At 42.7% G+C, this 23054-nt stretch overlaps 1 protein-coding gene across 1 annotated transcript; it reads left to right on the top strand.

The window, feature by feature from the left end:
• The first annotated feature begins 9402 nt into the window (after window positions 1–9402).
• LOC119321676 (chitin elicitor receptor kinase 1-like) lies at window positions 9403–14381 on the top strand. The gene is made up of 12 exons (XM_037595257.1): window positions 9403–9681; window positions 10652–11231; window positions 11529–11559; window positions 11808–11962; window positions 12408–12607; window positions 12803–12892; window positions 13027–13120; window positions 13205–13356; window positions 13452–13543; window positions 13680–13821; window positions 14012–14110; window positions 14188–14381. Exons 1-12 carry the CDS (start codon window positions 9403–9405, stop codon window positions 14338–14340), a joined length of 2067 nt encoding a protein of 688 aa, XP_037451154.1. The 3' UTR covers window positions 14341–14381.
• The last annotated feature ends 8673 nt before the right edge of the window (window positions 14382–23054 follow it).

Raw genomic sequence — 23054 nt, 5'->3', positions numbered from 1 at the left:
TTGTAAAATTCTACCGTTAAAAGATCAAAATAAACCAAGTTTTATTAGGACATGCAATGGTGAATCAGGACAAAGCAGCAATGTACTCCCTCTGTAAACAAACTTTAGGCCTAGTTTGGCAGCAAATTATTTTTTAAACTGTGGCAATTGAAAACCAGAGTATTCTCCTGGATGGCCAAAGAATACCACAGTTTTTTTAAAGCAAAGTTTTCTCAGTTTTACATGTGTTTGGCTGGTGCTGTCTTATCAAAGTTTTGACCCAAGTATTTGGAGTGGATGACTGAGTAATTAGCGGTTGTTAACGGCGGCTGGCTGCATGCAGCCACCATGCAGACGTCCGACTTGATCTAGCTAGATACTAAGATCTGTAAAATATGACTATCTCTCATGCACCTACATCCGCGTCAGCTGATCTAGAATATGTCCATCCTTCATCCATGCATGGCCTTTGCATGGGCTGCTGGCACTGAAAGCTTAACTAATCCACCTATATATATCCCGCTTCAAAGGAACACACAATTACAAGATATTCTAGTCTTCACACAACAAGTTGCTCCTGCTTTATGATTGTGATCTACGGCAAGGTAGCAGGTACGTTCTATTATCAATCATTTTTGTTTGGGGATCTAGTGTATGCCTGAGATGTCATATGCACATTTTTGTAGGTGTGTTATATTGTCAATCAGAATGTTGGGTAATTTTTTGACGCGCAAACGTAGAGAAGATGATGAATTGGCCATCATCCAAGCTTTGTATGCTAGTGATAGAAGCTCGGTCAGTCACACACGTATTCATACATCCATCCTTACGGGAGATCGGTACGTGCGAGAAGTTTTAGAGGGTCATGAGTTGAGATGCAAATGAGATTTTCGGATGGAGAAGTACATTTTTCGTAATTTGGTCCAGGGCCTTCGAGAGAGATGCCATCTAAGAGATACAAATTTTGTCTCGGTGGAGGAACAGGTAGGCATATTTCTATATGCTATTTCCAAGAATGCAACCAATCGTACACTCCAAGGGCAATTTCAGCACAGTGGTGAGACTATAAGTCGCTACTTCAATATTGTGTTGAATGCACTCATGACATTGTCTGGAAGTGTAGTACAATTGCCTCCAGTCAATGTTCCTTTGAAAGTTGCAAGCAATACAAAATTTATGCCGTATTTCAAGGTATTATAATTGTAACCATTCAAAGTTATACATCAATATAGATACAAATTTCTCATCTTAATTATTATTTTTATAGGATTGTATTGGAGCAATAGAGGGGACACATATTCCAATTAGCATATCTCTGAAAGACCAAGATCCATATCGTAACAGAAAAGGAACATTGTCACAAAATGTCATGGTTGCATGTGATTTTGATAATCATTTCGTCCATATTAGTAGCGGATGGGAAGGTCCAGCTTCTGATGCTCGAGTGCTACAATATGTTCTTCAAAATAATATCTATGTCCCTGAAGGAAAGTTTTATTTGGTGGATGCGGGTTATGCGAATACGCCTAACTTCATCGTCCCTTATCGCAATGTAAGGTACCATTTGGTGGAGCAAGCAAAATGCAATCAGCGCCCACAAAACTCTCGAGAGCTATTCAATCTGAGGCATGCACAACTTCGTAATCATGTTGAGCGTATCATTGGAGTACTGAAGAAGCGTTTTCCCATACTGAAGTGTGCCTCGCAATACCCCATCGACTCCCAAGCAGAAATAGCGATAGCATGTTGTGCTCTTCACAATTTTATTTCCAATAATGAGGGCGGCGAACAATGGTTGGACCAAGTTGAATCAGAGATTGATCCAATAAAAATAATTGATGTTCCAAGTGGAGATAAGCAGTATACAAATGATATACATTCTTCCAATGAGCGGCGTGCACTAGGTATCACAAAAAGGGATGAAATAGCCGATGCGATGTGGAACGACTACCAAGACTATCTCAGGCGGAATAGAAGAAATACTGCTTGAAGTTCATTTGTTTTCATCTTTTTGTTTTTAGTTGCAAACTGTCAAGAATAAAATAAATTCATTTGTTCTTACTATATTTTTTTGGTACTTTGGAAGTGTCATGATTAAAATAAATATCACCATTGTGCGGGAGGAATAAATAAATAAAATTCAACAGAGTTATTGTGCTTCCCTTATTCAGAATAGAAAGATACATGATCCTAATTCATGGAACATAATGATGAATAAATGGAATGGTAACGATTAAATAAAATTTATCCTACTTCGGTATCCTTCAGACTCGCGGGGCAACAACTTCTTGGATAATCACGGATAGAACATCATCCTCCAGTTCCATGAATGTTTGACGGTTTAACATATCAGCTTTGAGATGGTTGATCATTTGGTGTGAGTCCCAAATTCTTAAGTTTCTGAATGCAGTTTGGCATGCCATATGGATCATTTTTTGGATCATTCCTTTCCATTTGTGCCATCTTGATTTCCTTGTATCTATCAATTTGCTTCGTCTTCATTTCTTTATAAGTTTGCATTTCTTCCTCCCTCTCAGAAACCAAGTTGGCCAACATAGTGTCCGTTCCTTTTTTCCCCTTACTTTTCTCACTTCCGTCATCAGATCCTTTAGAGTTCCGAAGCCTCTTCCTTTGAGGTGAATCCACACTCATTAAATCTTCTACTGCTGAAGCATGAATTTGATTACTCCCTAGAGGTTCTGTATATCCACCATATGATAAGTCAACATCATCCCCATATATATCTCTGCCCAACTTATTCTGGCATTGATGATCCTGGAGCAGATAGTGTTGCCTCAGGAGAATTCATATCGGCGGCCCTCAAAACATCATCAGTATAACTTCCATGTTCAGGAAAATGGGACATATTATTGTACCTCTCTTCATTACCATCGGTTGTCCTTTTGCAATGCTTTCCTTCTTCCATTTGACCTGTGTAGAAATGATGTAAGTAATACATAATATGACAGGAGCAATTTGTATTTTTTATCATCGTCAGAAAGATAACTTCGTAAATTTCATATAAAACATCATAATTGGGGAATTGTTTGTATCTCCACTTGCGATGTTCGCTTGTAGCTCTGCCCATTTTTCATCTATAGCCGTTGGCACTTTGTTATGAGGATCCCAACCGAAACCACTCTTTTCTACAATAGACTTGACAACATTAAGTTCCTTCTTCAACCTTTGCTCTCTATCTTTTAGCTGTTGAACAGTGAAATTAGCTCCAGGAGGCCTCTCATTAAGGCGGTTTTTCATAGCTTGCCATCCTTCCTTGGTCCACCGATTTTGGCCATGGTACCTTCCCACATCTGCACACTCTTTCATCATTGACACAAAAAAAAACAGTGCGACCATTATTTCATGTAGCTCTGTCCTGTTTTGGCCCTGCAAGCGTTCATTATAGTTAAATAAAGATGTACCGATAATTACAACAAGACAATAAGATGTGTCAGTAAACAAAAGATGATGTACCAACTCAATAGGAGTCTAGTTACATGCTGAGTAAAATGGACCATCTTTGCATGTCGGGTCAGATTTGTGTGCTACTATGCAAACTACACAGGCGCAAGAAACAGATCGATCAACTGGCTTTCAATGGCTGGATTAATTTAAATAGGAGGTACATTATTGATCAAGAGCGTATGACAACTTCAGTTAATTAGTCAACTAGATTGAAGTAAAACCATCCTAGGAGGAGTCAACTAGATTGAAGTAATCTTAGGAGGGTGTTGCCATTATATGTCTATATACATGCCTGTACTTCTAGCCGATCCTAAATTCTATGTGCGTGTACGTGCGCCATTCATACTGAATCGGCTAGCTAGCTAGCATCTATAATCTGCTGCATCTATAACATTAATCAAGGATAAGCGTGCAAGATCACATGAAACTAATCAGTGCCGTCATCCCATCTGGCCGTATGATCTCTAATCTATATGCTAGCTCCTGCGACAGTGTTACGGTCAGACTGGACAGATAATTTAAGGACGAAAATTGTAAGGCATAGACAAGCTCATACCTTTTTTCCGTGGTGGAGAGCTTGATTCGCTCATGGTACTGTAGAGAGGAGACGAGATTCGCACGGGACGCCGGCTAGAAGAAGAACCTGAGAGACCTACTGCTCGTAAATAGGATGAGATTGCCTATAACTAGGAGTTTACCATAACAGAAAGAGGGAAAATAGGATGGGATCGCAGCTGGTATTCTTATCTCGACGTAGACGGCAACGTCACCGTGATCTCCCCGATGATTTCTCTCCGTTCTGTTTGAAAAAAAGAGGTCGGGGCCTCTTTTCCAGATACCGCAAAAATACGTTGGTTTCTGGCATACCGTGGTTTACAATACTTCGGTTTTTTCTGATGCCAAACGCAGCAAAGTATCCAAAACCTTGGTCTTTTTCAGAAACCGCAGTATTCTCAGAAAACATTGAAAAAACTTTGCTGCCAAACGCAGCCTTAGTGATCTAAACGTTTTTATATTTCTTTATGAAGGGAGTAACAATTATTGTCATTTGCAATGGATAAGTGAAGAGTGTGAGACCAATTTGCCCTATGCTTCTATAATAATGGCTCCCAAAGTCACAAGAAAACTTGGTCAATTATCCTTACAATTTTTGGGTTTACCGGTCAAGATTTGGACAAATAATCATGGGCAAAAAGAAACGATGCAAACTGCACGAAGACTGAGAATCCTCACCCACATCCCGTGAAGACTGAGGATCCAGCACCCCGGACGCCGAAGACTGAAGACCTACGCCACTGGCCTGCAACGAGCGTGGCGTAATGCCAGCTCGCTCTGCAGGCGTAGGCCTACTTATCCCAGGCAGGACCTCCATTCTGGCTCTCGCCCGATCACCAATCTTTGTATAATATACTTAAACAAATACTTAACCAAATGGGTCTTATTACACCACTCTACATTGATGTAAGCCTGATATTTCTTTAGAAGCTCTACATTATGCGGCACAACCCACCTATTGTCCAAACAGTGAACACCTTTCATCACAAACCGGCCATCATCACAGCTTTTATAAACAGGAAACCCTTCACTATCAATACACCATCATATCAGCAAAACTTTTGGGAAACCTCTTAGAAAAAACCCCATCTTTCATGCATGGACAACCTACATTTATACGCCCACAGGGACCATGAACTATAAATTCATCTACTAATGCGTATGCCAAAGGGTCAACAGACACATCAGGCAGCTCAGCAGATACAAAACTATCGATGAATGCTGTTGTTGCCTCTATGCACAATCCAACCAAACAAGCATATATATGAGCATGGGGCAAACCTCTTTTCTGAAACTCAACATTATACACAACTACAAACAGAACAACAAAACCAAAGATAAGCAACAAAAGAAAGACTCTTAATCTGAGATATAAACAAACAAACAAACAAACAAACAAAACCACTCACCGGCCTTAACACAACCAAAAGCCTTCTCTTTCATAATCTCCGTATACAACTCATCCAGCTTAATCGTAAACACCCTTGAAACTATATCTGACCCTCCGTCCTACTAAAACAACACTCAAATAAAACTTACAGGAAGCAACATCTTAACTCCAACATCTTTTCCCGTTGCCACACTTTTGACAAACCTTGGTACGTCGAACTTCTAAGCTTATTTTGATTGTTAACAACATAAGTAAGCAGAAGAAGGAAAATACAAAACAAAAGAAAAACAAAAGGAGCATACCAATATCAGCAGAAGAAGGAACCACTTGCACAACCGGAGCAGCAGGAGCAACCATACCCGGAGAATCCACTATAACAGGAACACAACATCACAAATGCTGAAACCTCGCACCCACACAAAAAGATCAATAAATCAGAAAACACATAGAAGAGCATATACCAAGCTTCTTGCCCCTCCGTCCTACTAAAACAACACTCAAAAAAGGAGTAAGCAAAGTCCATATAGAAGATCCACAAAGCCAACCACTCAAACAACAAAAAGCACCCCCTTCAGATCGGAAAGCAACCCCTCTGGACGGATGCGGCACATTGCCAAGATCAGAGGTCACAAGCACATAGGGCTGGACACGAGCCGAGCCGAGACGAGTTCAGTCCGAGCCTGGCTTTGGCTCACCTAAAGCGAGCCGAGCTCGGCTCGGCTCGTTGGTTGAACGAGCCTGTTTCTGGAGGCTCGGTTCGTTTTGCCACTGGCTCGGTCCAGCCCGAGCAGCTCGTGTGTGCACTGTTATACTGAACTTTTGAACAGCAAAACAATGCAACGCTTACATCAGACACCGCCTGATGGACAATGGTGCATTCAGTCAACTTAACAATACTACAATGTCAATACATCAGAGGGGAAATACTACAATGCCACTGAATTTTGGACGGCATGGTGCATCAGTCGATCAATAAGCAGAGCGAACTGAATTGCCGACAGCAACACTCCATCAATGAACAGAGCAAACTGAATTTTCGACAACAACGGATGGGAAGATGTCAAGCGCTGGAGCCAGTAGCCTTACCTGCTCGTTCCTGGTGCGCTCGAAGAGAAACAAGCAGAGGCACTACCGGCGGCGGCTGGTCTGGCGAGTTCCGTGGGTGACTCCGTCAGAGCCAAAACCAACGCGTCCAGCTTCGGGGGCTCTGGACGTGGCAAGGAGGGATGCGAGGAGAAGGCCGACGAAGGGAAGGGAAACGGTGGCAAATTGCACCTATGGTCCTTGTGCTAGTTGGCATGTAACACAATGGTCCTGCAACACGTGAAGTGCTCCAGTATGGTCCTTGAAGATGAAAATACGTCACACATACGGTCCTGACTATGTCTCCTGATATGCACAGTACCACATGAGTGTATTCCCCGCAAAAAAAAAAGTACCACATGAGTGTACAATAGAGATACAGGACCCGCATGTCAGCAAGCGAAAGAGGAATAAGATGGAAAAATAAATTGCACGCTGGGATTAGAACCTGACACCTCCTTCCAAATTGACAACACAAGCTAGCCAAATGACCAAGCAGAGCTACCCCCGTAACGAAAATAGCTTTTTTTTTAGACAAGCATAACGAATAGCTAGAACTCTACTATTGCGCTGATGCGTTATTTTACGATTTCCTCTTTATATTCTCCTAGGTTTGTGTCCATTTTAATGCTTTGTATCTCCTTGATGCTATATTTTGAGATAATAAAATTGTCCTTTATCGAAAAAGGTTTGTGCCCATTTTTCTCATATAAAAAATAAAACAATTATTAATATACAATTAGTTGTATATTTTAAATCTTAAATATTAGGTTTCATGAACTTTTTCTAAAATTTGTACGGATTTAAGAAAACAAATGAAAGAAGATATACTTGTCTTTATTCATGACCACAAGCATGCACAAGTATTATGTATCCTCACTGTATTTTTAGATTACATAATTATTTGAAAAGTACAACATGTATTTCGAATAATGTTCAGCATGATTTTAGAAATTGGTTATCTTTTTGCCCAATTATTTCCCCAACAACCGTTTTTGTTTTGTCAAAGTTTGTGTTTATTATGTATCTTAAATTAGATGGACAAGCACGCACAATTATTGTGTATTCATTGTATTTTTTAATGCAAAATTGTTAAATAAAATTGACAACATGTTGAGCAATATTCAACGTGTTTTAAAAATTATTGTGTAATAATAATAAGTTCTAGAAATGTATTTTAAATGCTTAAGTTGTATGTGTTTCCTCATATGTAAGATTAAATTTACACTATTGTTTTAATGCATGTGAAATAATGCATGACGAACATTTTACAAAAACATGTGGAAAATTTTAACACATCCAACATTTCCAAAAATATGTTGATCATTTTTTTTGTCATATGCACAAACACCTCTCTTAAGTTTCATGGCGAAAGATATTATTCCTTACATTTTTTTCAAATGGGAAAATAAATTGAACTTGAACTTGAATCATTATTTTTTAAAGAAACTGGTAGAAAATGGACATCATGATAATTCCTTGAAGAGTCTACTAAAAAGGGTATAATTCCTTGAAGAGGTACACATAATCGCATATATAGGTTTTCAGCTCTAAGTTTAACAAAACAGAGCTAGGCCTCCCATGCTAACATGTGGAACCCGGCCCGCACATGTGGTGTACACTGATGTGGCATTGGTCTGATAACCGCGCCTATAGAAAGCGTCGCCAGGACCGTACATGTGACGTATTCTCGTCTTCAAGGACCGTATTGGAACATTCCACAAGTTTCAGGACCATCTTGTTACACGCCAAATAGTATGAGGACTGTAGATGTAATTTACTCAGAGAGGACGGTGGGATGAGAGGTGGCGGCGGCGGCGGAAGGCAGAGCCAGTCGCCTACTCGGGCGTTCTCTCGCCTCAGTCGGGCCTCTGGGATAGAGTGATGTTTTTGGGCTGGGCCTCAATCGGTGCACCGAGCTGGACCGGGCCAAACTCAGCTCGGCTCGGTCAGATTTCGGGCTTACTTTTCAAACTCGGCTCGCTACAAATACTTCACGGGCCGAGCTGATTGGGGCCGAGCTGAAACGAGCTTCGAGCCAAGCTGAAAAGCTCGTTCGTACGTCCAGCCCTACAAGCACACCTACAACTCAATACAGTGGACTTATAAATGAGCAAACAAAACAACCCGTACAACAAAATCAAAAGGCATAGAAAAAGACAACTATATCTAACCAACAAATGTAGCCGGAGCAACATCCGCCTCAATCGATTCTGCCCACACACCTCAACGGAACAGCCGTAAAAGACCAATCCATGCCCGCGATGACAGAGAACCTGATATAAAATTTAAAAGATGAGCAATGAACAAAATAAAACCAACCAAGAACGTCAACCCCATCGTTATCTGGTTAACTTGGTAAAGAAAGTCAGAGATGCATTGCACCAGATGGCTACTAATATAAAGATTCAGTGTGGTCCTGAATATGTGAGGGCTGTAACATATTTTAGTGACAAAAAAATCTAAAAATGTTTTATGCAAACGCTGCTTAACTGTCAAACCAAGGAAGTATTTTGAGAAAAGATACAGTTGTAGTTTTTGATGTCAAACACACATCATTCGGTTCTGAAGCATGTCACACAATACCAAACAAGCATCCAAAGTAGGTATCACCGTATTGCTATCTATGTTCTCCAACATAGCGCCCGTGATAGTCAAGACAATGTCGATTAGCACCAGACGCACCTACGAATCCACCCATGGGTCATCCTTAACACCAAAACAGCCCTGCAATCCATACATGAACCAAACATCCAACCAACAGACCGCCGACACACTCTCCCGCACAAAATCCACACCCCCTTACCCCCAAAATTTCACATCCACAACACCCCCAAGCACACAACATTATTACAGAAATAATGGAATGAGGAACTAAAAGAGGAAAAGAAAAAAAATCGCTACCTTGAACGCAGCACAGGGAGCCGACAATGCAGAGCGAATCCCGCGACCAGCCGCCGCCCTCCACGCCTCCACCCACCCAGCAGATCAGAGAGCTCGATGCAAACAAGAAGTCCCCGACGACAGAAGTAGCTCACCCTCCAGAAAGAATAGCACACACAGCAGCCAACAAGAACAGCGCCGCCCTCCTCCCCGAATCGAAGAAAAGGGCAAGAATCCCAGTCGCCACTGCCTATGCTATCGCGAGAGGGAACGGCAGACCAGAAGGAACCAGCGATACGTACAGTAAAAAGGCCTCGCACGCCCGAGTAAAAAGCCCATTTACAACCGACCATAGGGTAAACAGGGCCCAATACCGCCTAAAACACCCCCGATCAACCAGAGGCTCCCATTTCGTGGGAGCTTAGTATCTGTAGCGATAGTTGGCCGCACTTTTCAGCTACATTTGGTCTTTATGCCATGGACGTAACAAGTCATCTAACTAGTATTACAGCATCTACAGCCGGAAGCCTTAAACCATCCCTCATACGCCCGCGGACGTGTGCCCGGTTAGTGACCGGACAGGAGAAAGAAGGAAAAACTTGACCCAACCGAGCCCCTCATATCATACTTGTACGCTCGGGCTTTCCGCGAACCCTCATATATGTCTCAAATATGGGAAGGATATGAGGGTTCATGGACGCATCCGGGCGCGTCCGGGCATTCCGCCACGCAGGACAGGGCCCCATCCGGGACCACCTTTTCTCATTTTTTTATTCATTCTTTTATTTCTCTTTCTTCATCTCCACCAATCACGTGCAAATGAGTGGACATATGAGAAGAAAAATGAGAAGTGTGGCTACGCGGACGGATAAAAAAGTGCTCAAAACAGACATGTCCGATGACTGACTAGGCACGTCCGCGGGTGTTTAAGGGGTCATATTTGCAATATCCGGCTGTAGATGCTCTTAGAGATGATAGTAGGTAGTGGTAAATTGTAAACTACTCACTTCGTCCCATGATATAAAAGTGTTTTTAACACGCTCTTATATTATGAGACGGTGGGAATACATCTAAAGACATTTGTGGATAAAGTCAAGATAAAGTCCATCAAAAGTCAATGTTCAATGGTGTCCCTGCCAGCACTTGTGCCGTGTTGGAAGGATATTGCTGACTAATAAGAGGCATGAAAGAATCCTCTGAGAAGCTAGTAGTGTCACCATCACCAGCTAGGGACGAACAGCATACTAGTTTTGTTGAATCAGTCCACCACCTCCCAACGCGCGAGCGTGTCTACAGACTCTCGACTCAAAGGGCTGCGACCTCGCGGTGGGCTCCTACTACGCCCCCAAGGACACGAACATCACATATATCGCTTCGATCTTCGGCTTGTCCGACTACCGAATACTCGGCAAGTATAACCCCGGGCTCCGCAGTCTCGACTTCTTAGCCGCCGGGGACCGCGTCGACGTCCCCTTCCCCTGCGAGTGCCTCGCGCGGCCATCCGACCCGGCCTCCACCTACCTCGCCGCCTCCATCCCCTACAATGTCGCCACCGGAGATACCTACGTCAGCATCGCCAGCAACTACATCAACCTCACCACCGCCGACTGGCTGCAGGCCACCAATTCGTACCCGCCCAACAACATCCCCGACGTCGCCATCGTCAACGTCACCGTCAACTGCTCCTGCGGCGACGCCAGGATCTCCACGGATTACGGGCTCTTCCGCACATTCCCGCTCAGAGACTGGGAGACTCTCAAATCCGTCGCGGCAACTCGTGACTTCTCGTCGCCAGAGCAGATGGACCTACTCAGTAGGTATAATCCCGGAATGGACGGTGTCACCGGGAGCGGCCTCGTGTACATCCCTGCCCAAGGTACGTGAGGCTTCAATCGTAGCTCCTCTCTTTACTGTGGTGCGATTGAATTTACAGTTTTGCTAGAAGTCATCTAGATGAGATATAATTTGGTCTCGTTCATCTTTTATAGCCATTAGATATGATGCTATAAGATGCGTGTGTGCTGATGTGGGTTGTATCTGTTCTTGTTTTTAAAGTGAATGAGACCAAATTATATCTCATCTAGATGAGTTCTAGGTACTCCCTTGAATTTATGTTGCAGAGAGTTGATCATATCTTCCTAATTTTTTTTACTCTGCTTATTTGGTTTCCCAGATCCCGATGGAAGTTATCGTCCTCTTAAATCATCAGCAGGGTAAGAATTGTTATTTGAACTTATACTCTTATCCACTTAATTTTCTTGGTCATGCATGTTACGTTTACTCTCATGCAGTTGTGCTGATTAGTATCCCTCATCTTGTGCAGTATAGTCAGACTTCATCCTTTCACGAGCTAATTATTGCTCACCGTTAAGGATTTTTGGGAAGAAAAACTGGATATTATTGCCGGCTATTGCGAGAGAACTACGATGCTTATTCATATTCAACTCTTCGGAACAGGAAAAAAAGTTTCAGCAGGAGCAATAGCAGGAAGTGTTGTGGCTGGTGTAGTGGCACCAGTCTTGGGTGTCTTGTTATTTTTGTTTTATAGGCGAAGAAAGGTGAAACAGAATGTTCTGCTTCCATCTTCTAAAGAATCTACCCGGCTAGGTAACAATGATTTTTTTATGGATCTCTAACCTTGCAACTGAGAGTTAGTCCTGTAATTTGTTTTTCAGAAAAGCATATGCATGTCCTAATTTCAGCACTTCAAGTTAATATCTGTCGTTCGTTCGTCTCAACGATTTTCTGCTAGAAGGATATGCGTGGATTAGGGTGGTTTTGAAGCCATGCTTGTTTATCCTATGAGCAACTATATTTAGCCTGGAAATATTGTGCAGTAAATAGTGTATGATATGAGTTATGATTATGAGTAATAGTATGGGAGACTTCAAGTGTAACCAACGAGGTATGTCAGGGATCTATAAGTGTACTTCCTTGAATGATGCTTCCAATTTTCTTCTCTTTTTTGTGCTTCCTTCAACAGGCCTTGACTGATATTAATCACAACAGAATGTGCCTTCTTATTTCTGAACTATTATTCTTTTTGTTACAGCCAGTACAATATTAATGCAAAAGGTGACACCATCGACCACTCAAGCCGACATAGCTTCATTAGCTGCTGGCATTACAGTTGACAAATCAATCGAGTTCACATACCAAGAACTTTTCAATGCTACAGAAGGCTTCAACATAACTCATAAAATAGGACAAGGTGGTTTTGGTGCTGTCTATTATGCTGAGCTTGTAGGCGAGGTTAGTTCAAAAAATAATAATTCAGTTGCATTTCAGAAATCTATATGCCAAAAACATGTGTACTTAACTAGGGGCTTGAACAATGGCGGAATAACATAACTCAGTGAAGGTCCATGATTGCAATCATGCAACATCATGATATGTTCTTCATTCAAAATGACTTGCTTTGTTTCACTTGTGTTGTCCACTGTCCAGAAAGCCGCCATAAAAAAAATGGACATGCAGGCTACTCAAGAGTTTCTTGCTGAGTTAAAGGTTTTGACACATGTTCACCATCTGAATCTGGTTCGTAAATCTTCTATTTGTTCAACTAAACGACGCTGCTTTTTAATGGGACGTTAATATTGATTTTCCATGGGGACGATCTCATAAATCTTTAGTCAGGTTAATTTGCCGTTTCAATGTTCGATGCCATGCAGGTGCGCTTGATTGGTTATTGCACAGAGAGTTCTTTGTTCCTTGTCTATGAATTTATCGAGAATGGCAACTTAAGCCAGCATTTGCGTGGAACTGGTAATGTTCCGCCTCTCGAAATACCGATTGTGTCTTTCTGTTCTGTTTCTTCCGGAAGATTAATCTCTCAGCGCATTTGTACAGGTTATGAGCCTCTTTCTTGGGCTGAAAGAGTTCGGATTGCGCTAGATTCAGCAAGAGGTCTTGAGTACATTCATGAGCATACCGTTCCAGTCTACATACATCGGGACATCAAATCCGCAAACATCTTGATAGACAAGAACACCCGGGCAAAGGTAGGAATGATTCATGTGTTTATATGTAATATCCATCGATCCATGTGTTCTATATGTACATTCATGAAGTAATGTTGTTTATGTGCATCTTCCAGGTTGCAGATTTTGGTCTGACAAAGCTTACAGAAGTTGGCGGTGCATCTTTACAAACACGTGTTGTTGGTACATTCGGTTACATGCCTCCGGAGTAGGTTTCCTGAACTTCTACACTTTGTTTTTTTTTATTTTGAGGAATGAACATCTACTTTTGTCATTCCGCTAACTGCAGAGTAGTGGCTGATTTTTTTATGAATGTTGACAATTATGGGAAATGGTGTTGGCAGATATGTTCGATACGGTGATGTTTCTCGTAAGGTTGATGTGTATGCCTTTGGTGTTGTCTTGTACGAACTTATCTCAGCCAAAGATGCCATTGTCCGACCAACCGATGGATCTGCTAGTGGTTCAAGGGGACTGGTTTATCTAGTAATTGTGCATCTGAGCTAGTAACTAGTAGTAGTTACTTTCTGCTTCATAAAGCGGGGCGAAAGCCTTTTTTCGATAGTTACTTTCTGCTCTAACTGCTTCGTAAAGATGCTAGGCCGGCTGCCTTGGGTCCTTGCTGAAGTTCCTTCTTTGGCTGTTTGATGACTTTTTATCATACTGAAATCTGTAGTTTGAGGAGACTCTCACTGCATCGGATCCGAAAGAAGGCCTCCAGAAGCTGATCGATCCGAAGCTGGGAGATGATTATCCCATGGACGCCATCCTCATGGTTAGAAATAACATGCCCAGGCCCCTGCTTATATTGTTCGATTGGATAATAACGTATGCTGCCTTTTCTGCATGCAGATGACACACCTGGCGAACGCATGCACGGAGGAGGACCCCAAGATGAGGCCCACGATGAGGTCTGTGGTTGTCGTGCTGATGACGCTCTCTTCCATGAGCGAGCTCTGGGATATGAAAAACCCGGGCTTGGTGAACATCATGTCTGGGAGATGACCTCGTTACCCACATGTCTCCCCTGGCTGGCATTGTAGATCAGGCCACATTTCCTTTCTGTCAAGAAGTAAACACGCGCTTTGCATAGCCCTTTTTTCTTGCATGAAAAGCTAAATAGAAAATTAGATACATTTTTTTCAACAAGGAGGATAACGTCCGGCCTCTGTATAGGAAATTAGATACATGCAATGAGACATGTGCATGTGTGTCACGCACACCAGGGCAACCGCACCAACCAGTGGGACAGATGGAGCGATGGGTCACGCGACAAGCGCGTGACTGAAGTGAACAGCGTGTGTGTGTCGCTGCCCAGTGGGCCAGAGGGGTTGGTAGCAGCCTGCGTGCCGTGGTGGTGTTATAGGCCGCTGAGTCCGCGAGTGTGAGGGTTATGCTGTGTAATGACTGTTGAGATGTAGATACATATATGTATTTCTTGTACAACAAGCCCTCCTCCTTCCATGTATAGTTGAGGACGTGGCTATCCTTTGTACTTATATATGTGCATATTGCACCCGAGCAATATATCGTGAGTTGCATAATCTTCTACATGGTATCAGCCTTCCTACGATCCCTCTGCCCTAGCCGCGTCGCCATCGCTTCCTAGCCGCCGCCGCTAGTCGCCCCGCTACGCCCGCGTCGCTGAAACTCTCGCCGCCGCCGTAGCGACTCTCCCACCCCGCCCTCACGATCGCTCGCCCGCTACTCCCGTCGCTAGCCCTCGCCCGCTGTCGTAGTCTCGCTCCCCCGCCCCGTGTCCCAGCCCGCCTCGCAGTCTCCCTCTCCCTTGAGCTTCCACTACTTCGTGACTTTGGCACGCTTATCCCGCTGGACACGAATCCGAAAGCGGAAGTCAGCAACCACCAGCTTATGCTGGGGTACAATACTCTCTCCAGGTATCACCTTACATTCTATGCATGCACACCTATCTCCTCTTCTCAAGAGGATGAAATCGATCTGGCTAGAGTGTTGGCCACTACTAAAAGTCACCAGATGTGATTCTCTCTTTCTAAAGAGTGTGTTAGCTACAATCATGTCGTAGGCTAGAGCAAAGCTGAAGACAACATCTCCTTCTGGATTCCTGATGCCATAGCCAAAGCCCCCATGTGCCCCTTCAAAACCTGTGTTAGATGATGTACCCACGTGGCCATTGAGGTCTCCTCTTATGAAGAGCTTCTCGCCAATCGGTATACTTCTAACCATGTCTTCCAGGCCTTCCCAGAACTCTCTTTTGGTGTTCTCATTGTGGTCTACTTGCGGGGCATACGTGCTGATAACATTGAGAACTAAGACCCCAACTACCAGCTTGACCAGGATAATTTGTCCCCAACTACCAGCTTGAGGCTCTTGTTGATCAAGATGCCTACGACAATTCTGTTTGCAGCCATCCCCATGTACCACAGCTTGAAGCCGCATTATGTCCCCTCCATTTGGTTTTTTGGACGCAAAGGATATCAACACCTCTCCTCACCGCTACATCAACTAGCTCCCGAAGCTTTCCTGTCAGAGACCCTACATTCCAGCTACCTAAACGAATCCTCCTAGGCTCGGATAGCTTCCTTACCCTTCGCACTCATCGAGTCAAATGCGATGACCCTTGCTCATTTTTCCAATACATCCGGGCGCCGATGTAGCGCGCCACTAAGGATGCGACGACCCGATCCTCGCTCACTTGGGGATAAAAAACAAAAACAAAAACAACGTGGGTTTCCTGACTTTGGGGGCATTCTAGAAGATTCTTTCACCAATTTTTGTGTTTTTAATCTTTCCTATGTTTTATCAGCTGGAATCACCTTTTTAAAACATGACTTTCTTTTTCTTTTTTTTATTATACATATTTTATAGATCCAAGGATAATTTTCTAAATTCATGAACAATTTTCAAACCCATGACTATTTTTTTGTAAATTCATAAACAAATAAATAAATTTGCTTATAATTTTTAACTTCGTGAGATATTTTCATACTTATGAAGATTTTTATGTTTTTAATTCATGTACATTTAAAAATATATGTGAACTATTTTGAAATTCTTGATTTTTTAATTCAGATACATTTTAGAATTCAACAATCATCTGAACATTTGTTTGAATTTATTAATAGTTATTATATTCATGAATATGTTTTAAAATTTGTAAGATTTTTTTTCAAAACCACAAACATTATTTGAAGGTATGAGTTTTTAAAATCAATATTTATGAACATTGTTTGAGTATCTATCTCTTTCGTTCTTCTCTTTTCCCATCCCAATCCAACCCCTTCTTCTACCTCTAGCCTGCATAGGCGCCGCGCACTACTTGTCCATGCTCTGTGTTTTCTCCTTCCCTTGCTCTCAACGCTGCCACGCAGAATGCCGTAACCCACCACAAGCACTGCTACTGGTCGCGCGGGATTTGTTGCAAGGGAGTGGTGTTACAATCGGAGACAACAAGTTGGAAGCCGCAAGCGACGCAGAACTACGACTGTCGACGAGACGAAGTGGGGGTAGGAGCGTGGGTGTTCTTTTTCAAAAATACATTTTTTTAATGTCTAATTTGTTTTGAATATGCAACAATTTTTTAAAACTCTATTTTTTTAAAGATTGAACATTTTCTAAAAATACATGTTTTTTAAAATACGAACATTTTTAAAGTTCTGAACATTCTTGAATGAAAAACTTGTTTTCTAAAACATGGATTTTTTGACTTTTTATTAAAAGTTCTAAACAATTTTTGAAAATGCGAACAAGTTTTTTTGTGAAAAGGACCCCAGATCAATTATAAAGTATCAACAGCAGCACAAACGACTGCAAAGAAACCAGAAAGTACATTCCAGTCCACAAAGCACCACACAACTTCAGTTACCGGAACGAACGCAGGCGCGCTGCCGCCGCCTCGCACCCGAAGGCGGCCTGACCTTGTAAAGGGCGGACCATCTGGCAGATGGGAAGACTCGGAGGAGCAATGCATCGGTAGACCGCCGTCGTCAGCGCCATTGAAGAAAATATGCACATGATCCACAGGAACCACGGACCACTCCTACACCTAGATCCACCAATCCGAAAACAAGCAACCAGATCAAGCCCAACGCTCCTCAATGTCGATGACAAAACCGCCTCCGACGAGGTGTGGTCGCGCGGGATTTGTTGCAAGGGAGTGGTGTTACAATCGGAGACAACAAGTTGGCAACCGCAAGCGAAGACAGAACTACGGCCATCGACGAGAGCGAAGCGGGGATAGGAGCGTGGGTGTTCTTTTCGAAAATTCATTTTTAATGTCTAATTTGTTTTGAATATGCAACAATTTTTTTAAACTCTATTTTTTAAAAGATTGAACATTTTCTAAAAATATGTGTTTTTTAAAATACAGACATTTTTAAAATTCTGAACATTCTTGAACCAAAAACTAGTTTTCTAAAACATGGATTTGTTGACTGTTTATTAAAAGTTCTAAACAATTTTTTAAAATGCGAATAAGTTTTTGTGTGAAAAGGCCCCAGATCAATTATAAAGTATCAACGGCAGTACAAACGACCGCAAAGAAACCACAAATTACATTCCAGTCCACAAAGCACCACACAACTTCAATTACCGGAACAAACGCAGGCACACTGCCGCCGCCTCGCACCCGAAGGAGGCCTGACCTTGTAAAGGGCGGACCATCTGGCGGACGGGAAGACTCGGAGGACCAGTGCACCTGTAGAACCGCCGTCGTCGTCGCCATTGAAGAAAATATGCACACGATCCACAGGAACCACGGACCACTCCTACACCGACCCACCAATACGAAAACAAGCAACCAGACCAAGCCCAGCGCTCCTCAATGTCGACGACAAAAACGCCTCCGACGAGGTGGAGAAGGAGCCAAGGAAACTTATTTTTCTCGGAAACGTCGTCACCACCACAGCACCGCCGCAAGAAAACTAACCTAACCCTATGACCCAATCTACAGCACCGACACAGATCCAGGGTCCCCTCCTCTTTTTCAATAGTGAATTTTTTAGGGCATTTTAAAAAAATGTGAATGATAGGAAAAAAGAATCTGGGAAAATGAGCAGCAAAAAAAAAAACAGAAAAGCCAAAACAAAATGTTCTAGAATGTTCCAGAAACTGAAGTAGCAGTTGCTGCTAAATCGGCTTGCCCAAATGCCAACGTCCTGTGCGAAATGCCTTGTATTTGACACAAGAAAATCCTATGTGCCGCGCCGGCGGCATATAGTCTAGCTTTCGCACAGGCAAACAACCCGAGTGCAAGAGATGGGCCAGATATTTTTTGTTTTTATTTTTTTTATTTTGTATTTGTTTTTTTCGTTCATTTTTAGACCGTTCTGTTTCTGGTTTTTTTATTTGTTTTGCTCGTTTCTTTTTAGTTCGTTATGTTTCTAGTTCTAACTGTTTTTCAATATTTTTTATTTTTCATGTTTATTTTTATTCATAAATTTCAAAAAATGTTAATTTTTTTTCAAAATTTCACACAATGTTTTCTGTTTGCATAGTTTGTTCATAAATTCAAAAACTATTCTTATTTACATAAAATGTTTGAAATTTTTTTAAATGATCTCATTCAAAATATTTCTCGTAAAAAATAAATGCTTATTTTTACAGCAATTCTCACTAATTAAATAAATTTCTCATTGAAAACATTTCCTATAAGCCAAAAACAGAAAAAAAACAAGAACTGGCACTAGGCACTGGGTTAATAGGTTAGTCCCAAAATATGATATATAAATAGCATATAAATGCACATAAAACATCCAATATTGATAATATAATAGCATTGAACAATAAAATATTATAGATACGTTGGAGACTGATACGTCCATTTTGCATCATGTTTTCCTACTATTATTTTTTGTGTTCTCAATAATTATAACACTTTGTAGAGCAATTCTAGCTAATCCCTTTTCTCTTTTAATATGCAAAATTTACATGAAGCGGGAGATTGCCGGCAGCTGGAATTTTGGACCTGAAAAATTTATGTCAGAGATACCTATTCTGCACATCTCCAAATGACCTGAAATTTTATGAAGATTTGTTTTGGAATAAATAAAAACTATTGGAGAAATGAAGTACTAGAGGGGGGCACCCAGGTGCTCACAAGGCACCAGCGCGTGCCCTGGTGGCTTGTGGGGCCCATAGCCAGCCTCTGGTGCCCATCTTTTGGTATATAAGCTCATTTGCCCTAGAAAAAATAGGAGGGGTACTTTCAGGACGGAGCGCCGCCGTCTCAAGGTGGAACTTGGGCAGGAGCACTTTTGCTCTCCAGCGAGACGATTCCGCCGTGCATACTTCCCTTCGGGAGGAGAATCCTGGAGGCCCACTTAGCCCACTCGTGTAAGGAAAGAGGTGTGACTAAAAGTTTAGTCCCACATTGCTAGTATGGTAGGAATTGGACCTCCTTATAAGGGAGGATGTTTTCCCACATGTATGAGTATGAGAACAAGAGAGACATTCATGTGTGCTCCCCCTCTGCTGCCCGCCGCGGGTTGCGGGAATGAGCCAGTATCTAAATTCTTGTAGCGCACGACTGGTATACGGAAGGTCACACAGAAGCTAAAAAGTTTTTGCTAGTGGAGATTGAATGCGAAAGGTGCATCCCTTCGGTTGCTGGTTGTTCGCTTCATCTCCCTCTCTTCGTTTCACCTCCCAACTCTGCCCATTCACCTCCTTCTCCTGTGCATATAAGAGAGAGGTCGCTCCTCTACAGAGACACCAGAACATCATTTTCCTCTCGCCACCGAGTTCCAAACTCTGAGCTACTGCTAGGTCCTTCCCCATCCCAGCTTGCGGCGTGCAATGTAGGTCGGGACAGTATGCCTCCGAAAAACACCACTTCGAGTCCTATACGGGACAAGGGTGATAAGGTTTTTGGGGAGCGCTCTGCGCGACTACTGACTTCTTCATCATGGAAGCCACGGACGCCTACGACCACTTCCCAAACCATGACTTCCCCGACGCCGACAATCTCTTCGACGACATGGCCGGCGAGGACGTCAACCCCAACACCAAATATGTACATCTTCGTGTTCTTTCTGTTTGAGATCCTACCATAGTTTATTGTTCTAGTTTCAGTTCTAGATATGTTTCGTTCATATTCACTACTTCAGATGCCATTTGCATACTCTCTGTCGGATTGCATGACTTATCTTATCTCTGCTATGATAGTCATGTTTTATCTACTATTTCTATTAATAAAATCATATGGTAAATTGCTCATATTTCCAAAAATGCAAAAACCTTATTATAGGCAATTAACCCCGAGTGGTTTTGCTGCTTCCATGAGGCCTCCTATGTTTGAGGATGTGCACTATAATAGTGGTGTGTGAGAGCCTTTCTATGTTTTCAAACCGTGAGTTTTTATGACGCCACTCTTGGCAAACCCGAAGGAGTTCTCGATCCTCAGCAGGAACAAGCTTTCAGAAAACTGATACCTTGTTTAAGGCTGCTCTCTTGAGTGTTCTTGGTGAGAACATAGTTGATGCTTATGCATATATTGATTATGGAAAAGATATGTGGGACGCACTCGAGGCCAAGTTTGGGGTCTCGGATGCCGGCACTGAGCTGTATATCATGGAACAATTCTATGACTACAGGATGACTGATGAGCGCTCCGTAGTTGAGCAAGCTCACAAGATATAGTCATTTGCTAGAGAACTTGAGCACTTCAATTGTATGCTACTGGACAAGTTTGTTGCCCTGGGCATCATCACTAAACTTCCTCTCTCGTGGAGGAACTTTGGTACCTCTCTGAAACATAAGAGACATGCGTTTTCTATTCTGGATCTCATTGGTACTCTTGATGTGGAAGAAACGGCGGCAACAAAAGACACACGTGCTCGAGGTATTGAGGGAGGTTCTAGTGTCAATCTAGTACAGAAGAAAAATTTCCATCCCCACAAGTTCAAGAACAATGGCAAGTTTGATGTTAAAGCAAAATTTGATGGGAAGAACAAGTCGTCATAGCACACCAACTTCAAGAAGAAGACTAGCAAGAATAAAGGTGGTTGTCATGTGTGCGGAGATCCTGATCGTTGGGCTCCTAGTTGCCCTAACCGTTATGACAAGCGTCAAGATGAGAAAGGCAGCAAGACCGCCAATGTTGTCATTGGTGACATTGACATGAAGGATGTTGGGTATGGTATATTTTCCACTATTTTTTCAGTATGTCATTCTCTTGATTGCTTGATTGATAGGGGTGCTAATGTGCATGTATGCGGTGATATTTCCATGGTTTCTTCTTATCAGACCAAAGTGACTTCCACCGTGCTGATGGGAAACAGTTCAAGTGCTTTTGTTCATGGTGTTGGCACAGTCGATCTGAAATTTACTTTGGAGAAAATCGTGCGGCTGCAAAATGTGCATTATATCCTCTCCATCAATAAAAATCTTGTTAGCAAATCTCTTCTGTATAGATGGCTACAAGCTTGTCTTTGAGTCAAATAGATTTGTAATGTCCAAGTATGGAACCTTTATTGATAAAGGCTATGAATCAGGAAGCTTGTTCCGCCTATCCTTGTCAGATGTTTGTAATAAAGTTGTTAATCACGTTTGCAACAATAGTGAATCAAATGTGTGACATTCAGGTCTCTATCATATTAACTTTGCTTGCATTACGCGGCTAGCCAAGTTGATCTTAATCCCGAGGATCGTGCTTATCCACTGGGGATGATGCCTTGAAAGGTGGTACTGCTTTGCTCAAGTGTGTTTTGTCAACCTGCATTTTGTCGAGCGTGCCCTCGTAGATGAGGTTAAGCCCACTGCCGCCATCCATGAGCACTTTGGTGAGTCGAAAGTTGTCCACAGTTGGGTTTAGAACTAATGTGGCGGGTGCTCGGACTGGTCGGGCGCTTGGTTCGTCGGCGGCGGTGAAGGTTATTGTCATGTCATTCCATGGGCTCACTGCGGTTACTTGGCGGACTTCGGCGAGGTCGTAGAGTGCGCTCTTACGCCGATTCTTTGAAGAGAAAGTCTCGGACACCGTGAGGACGTTAAAATTGTAATCCTCCGGAGAATGCTTCTCTGGAGTGGCGGTGGTGGGGATGGCCACCTCACTTTTAGCTACCTGCCGGAGCATTGGCGGACCTAGAGGGTGTGCCGTGGCACAGCCAGCATTTTACGGATTTTTTTTACTATATGTCATCTTTTCCTGATTTTGTTGGTTTTATGAATCTGTACACGTACATGCAAAGCTAGCAAACCATAGAAGCATCTCGACTGTTTTTTCTACTAGCAGCACTACGTGTGTGTCCAGCCAAAGGCTCTTGTACACATACATGAGCCCGGTAAAAGCTAGCTAGATCAATTCCATAGATCAATGTTGCCAAAAAAAATTGTTTTGCCATACATGCTATTGTGAGACTTGATTGAGCTATTTGTGTTATTCTTTTGCCATACATGATATGACACTTAGATTAGGCAGATTTTTTTTTTGAAGTGTGCACACCCTCCATTTTTTTCCTGGGTCCGCCACTGTGCCGGAGTACCCAACATGCCCGAAGGCTGTGAGTTGAGTTAGTGCTTGGCGTCGCATGTATCAGACAAGGTTTGTCGAGGAGTTCGTCAAGAACGGACCTGTATCCCGTAAAGGGTTTGTCTTTCTTGCTGACGGGCTGGTCGGATGCCTCGTAAGGGTGTATCCGTTTTGCCCGAGCAGTGCACTGCTTAAAGGCAGCGGGTTCCAATTGTGTTTTCTGGACCTTCCATGTGCTTTCCATCGTGCAATACTTATGTACTGCTTGCCA

The sequence above is a fragment of the Triticum dicoccoides genome, chromosome 6B (assembly GCF_002162155.2).
Source record: "Triticum dicoccoides isolate Atlit2015 ecotype Zavitan chromosome 6B, WEW_v2.0, whole genome shotgun sequence".
Taxonomy (NCBI): domain Eukaryota; kingdom Viridiplantae; phylum Streptophyta; class Magnoliopsida; order Poales; family Poaceae; genus Triticum; species Triticum dicoccoides.
The sequence above is the reverse complement of the archived record's forward strand: the minus strand, read 5'-3'. Positions and strand labels throughout refer to the sequence as shown.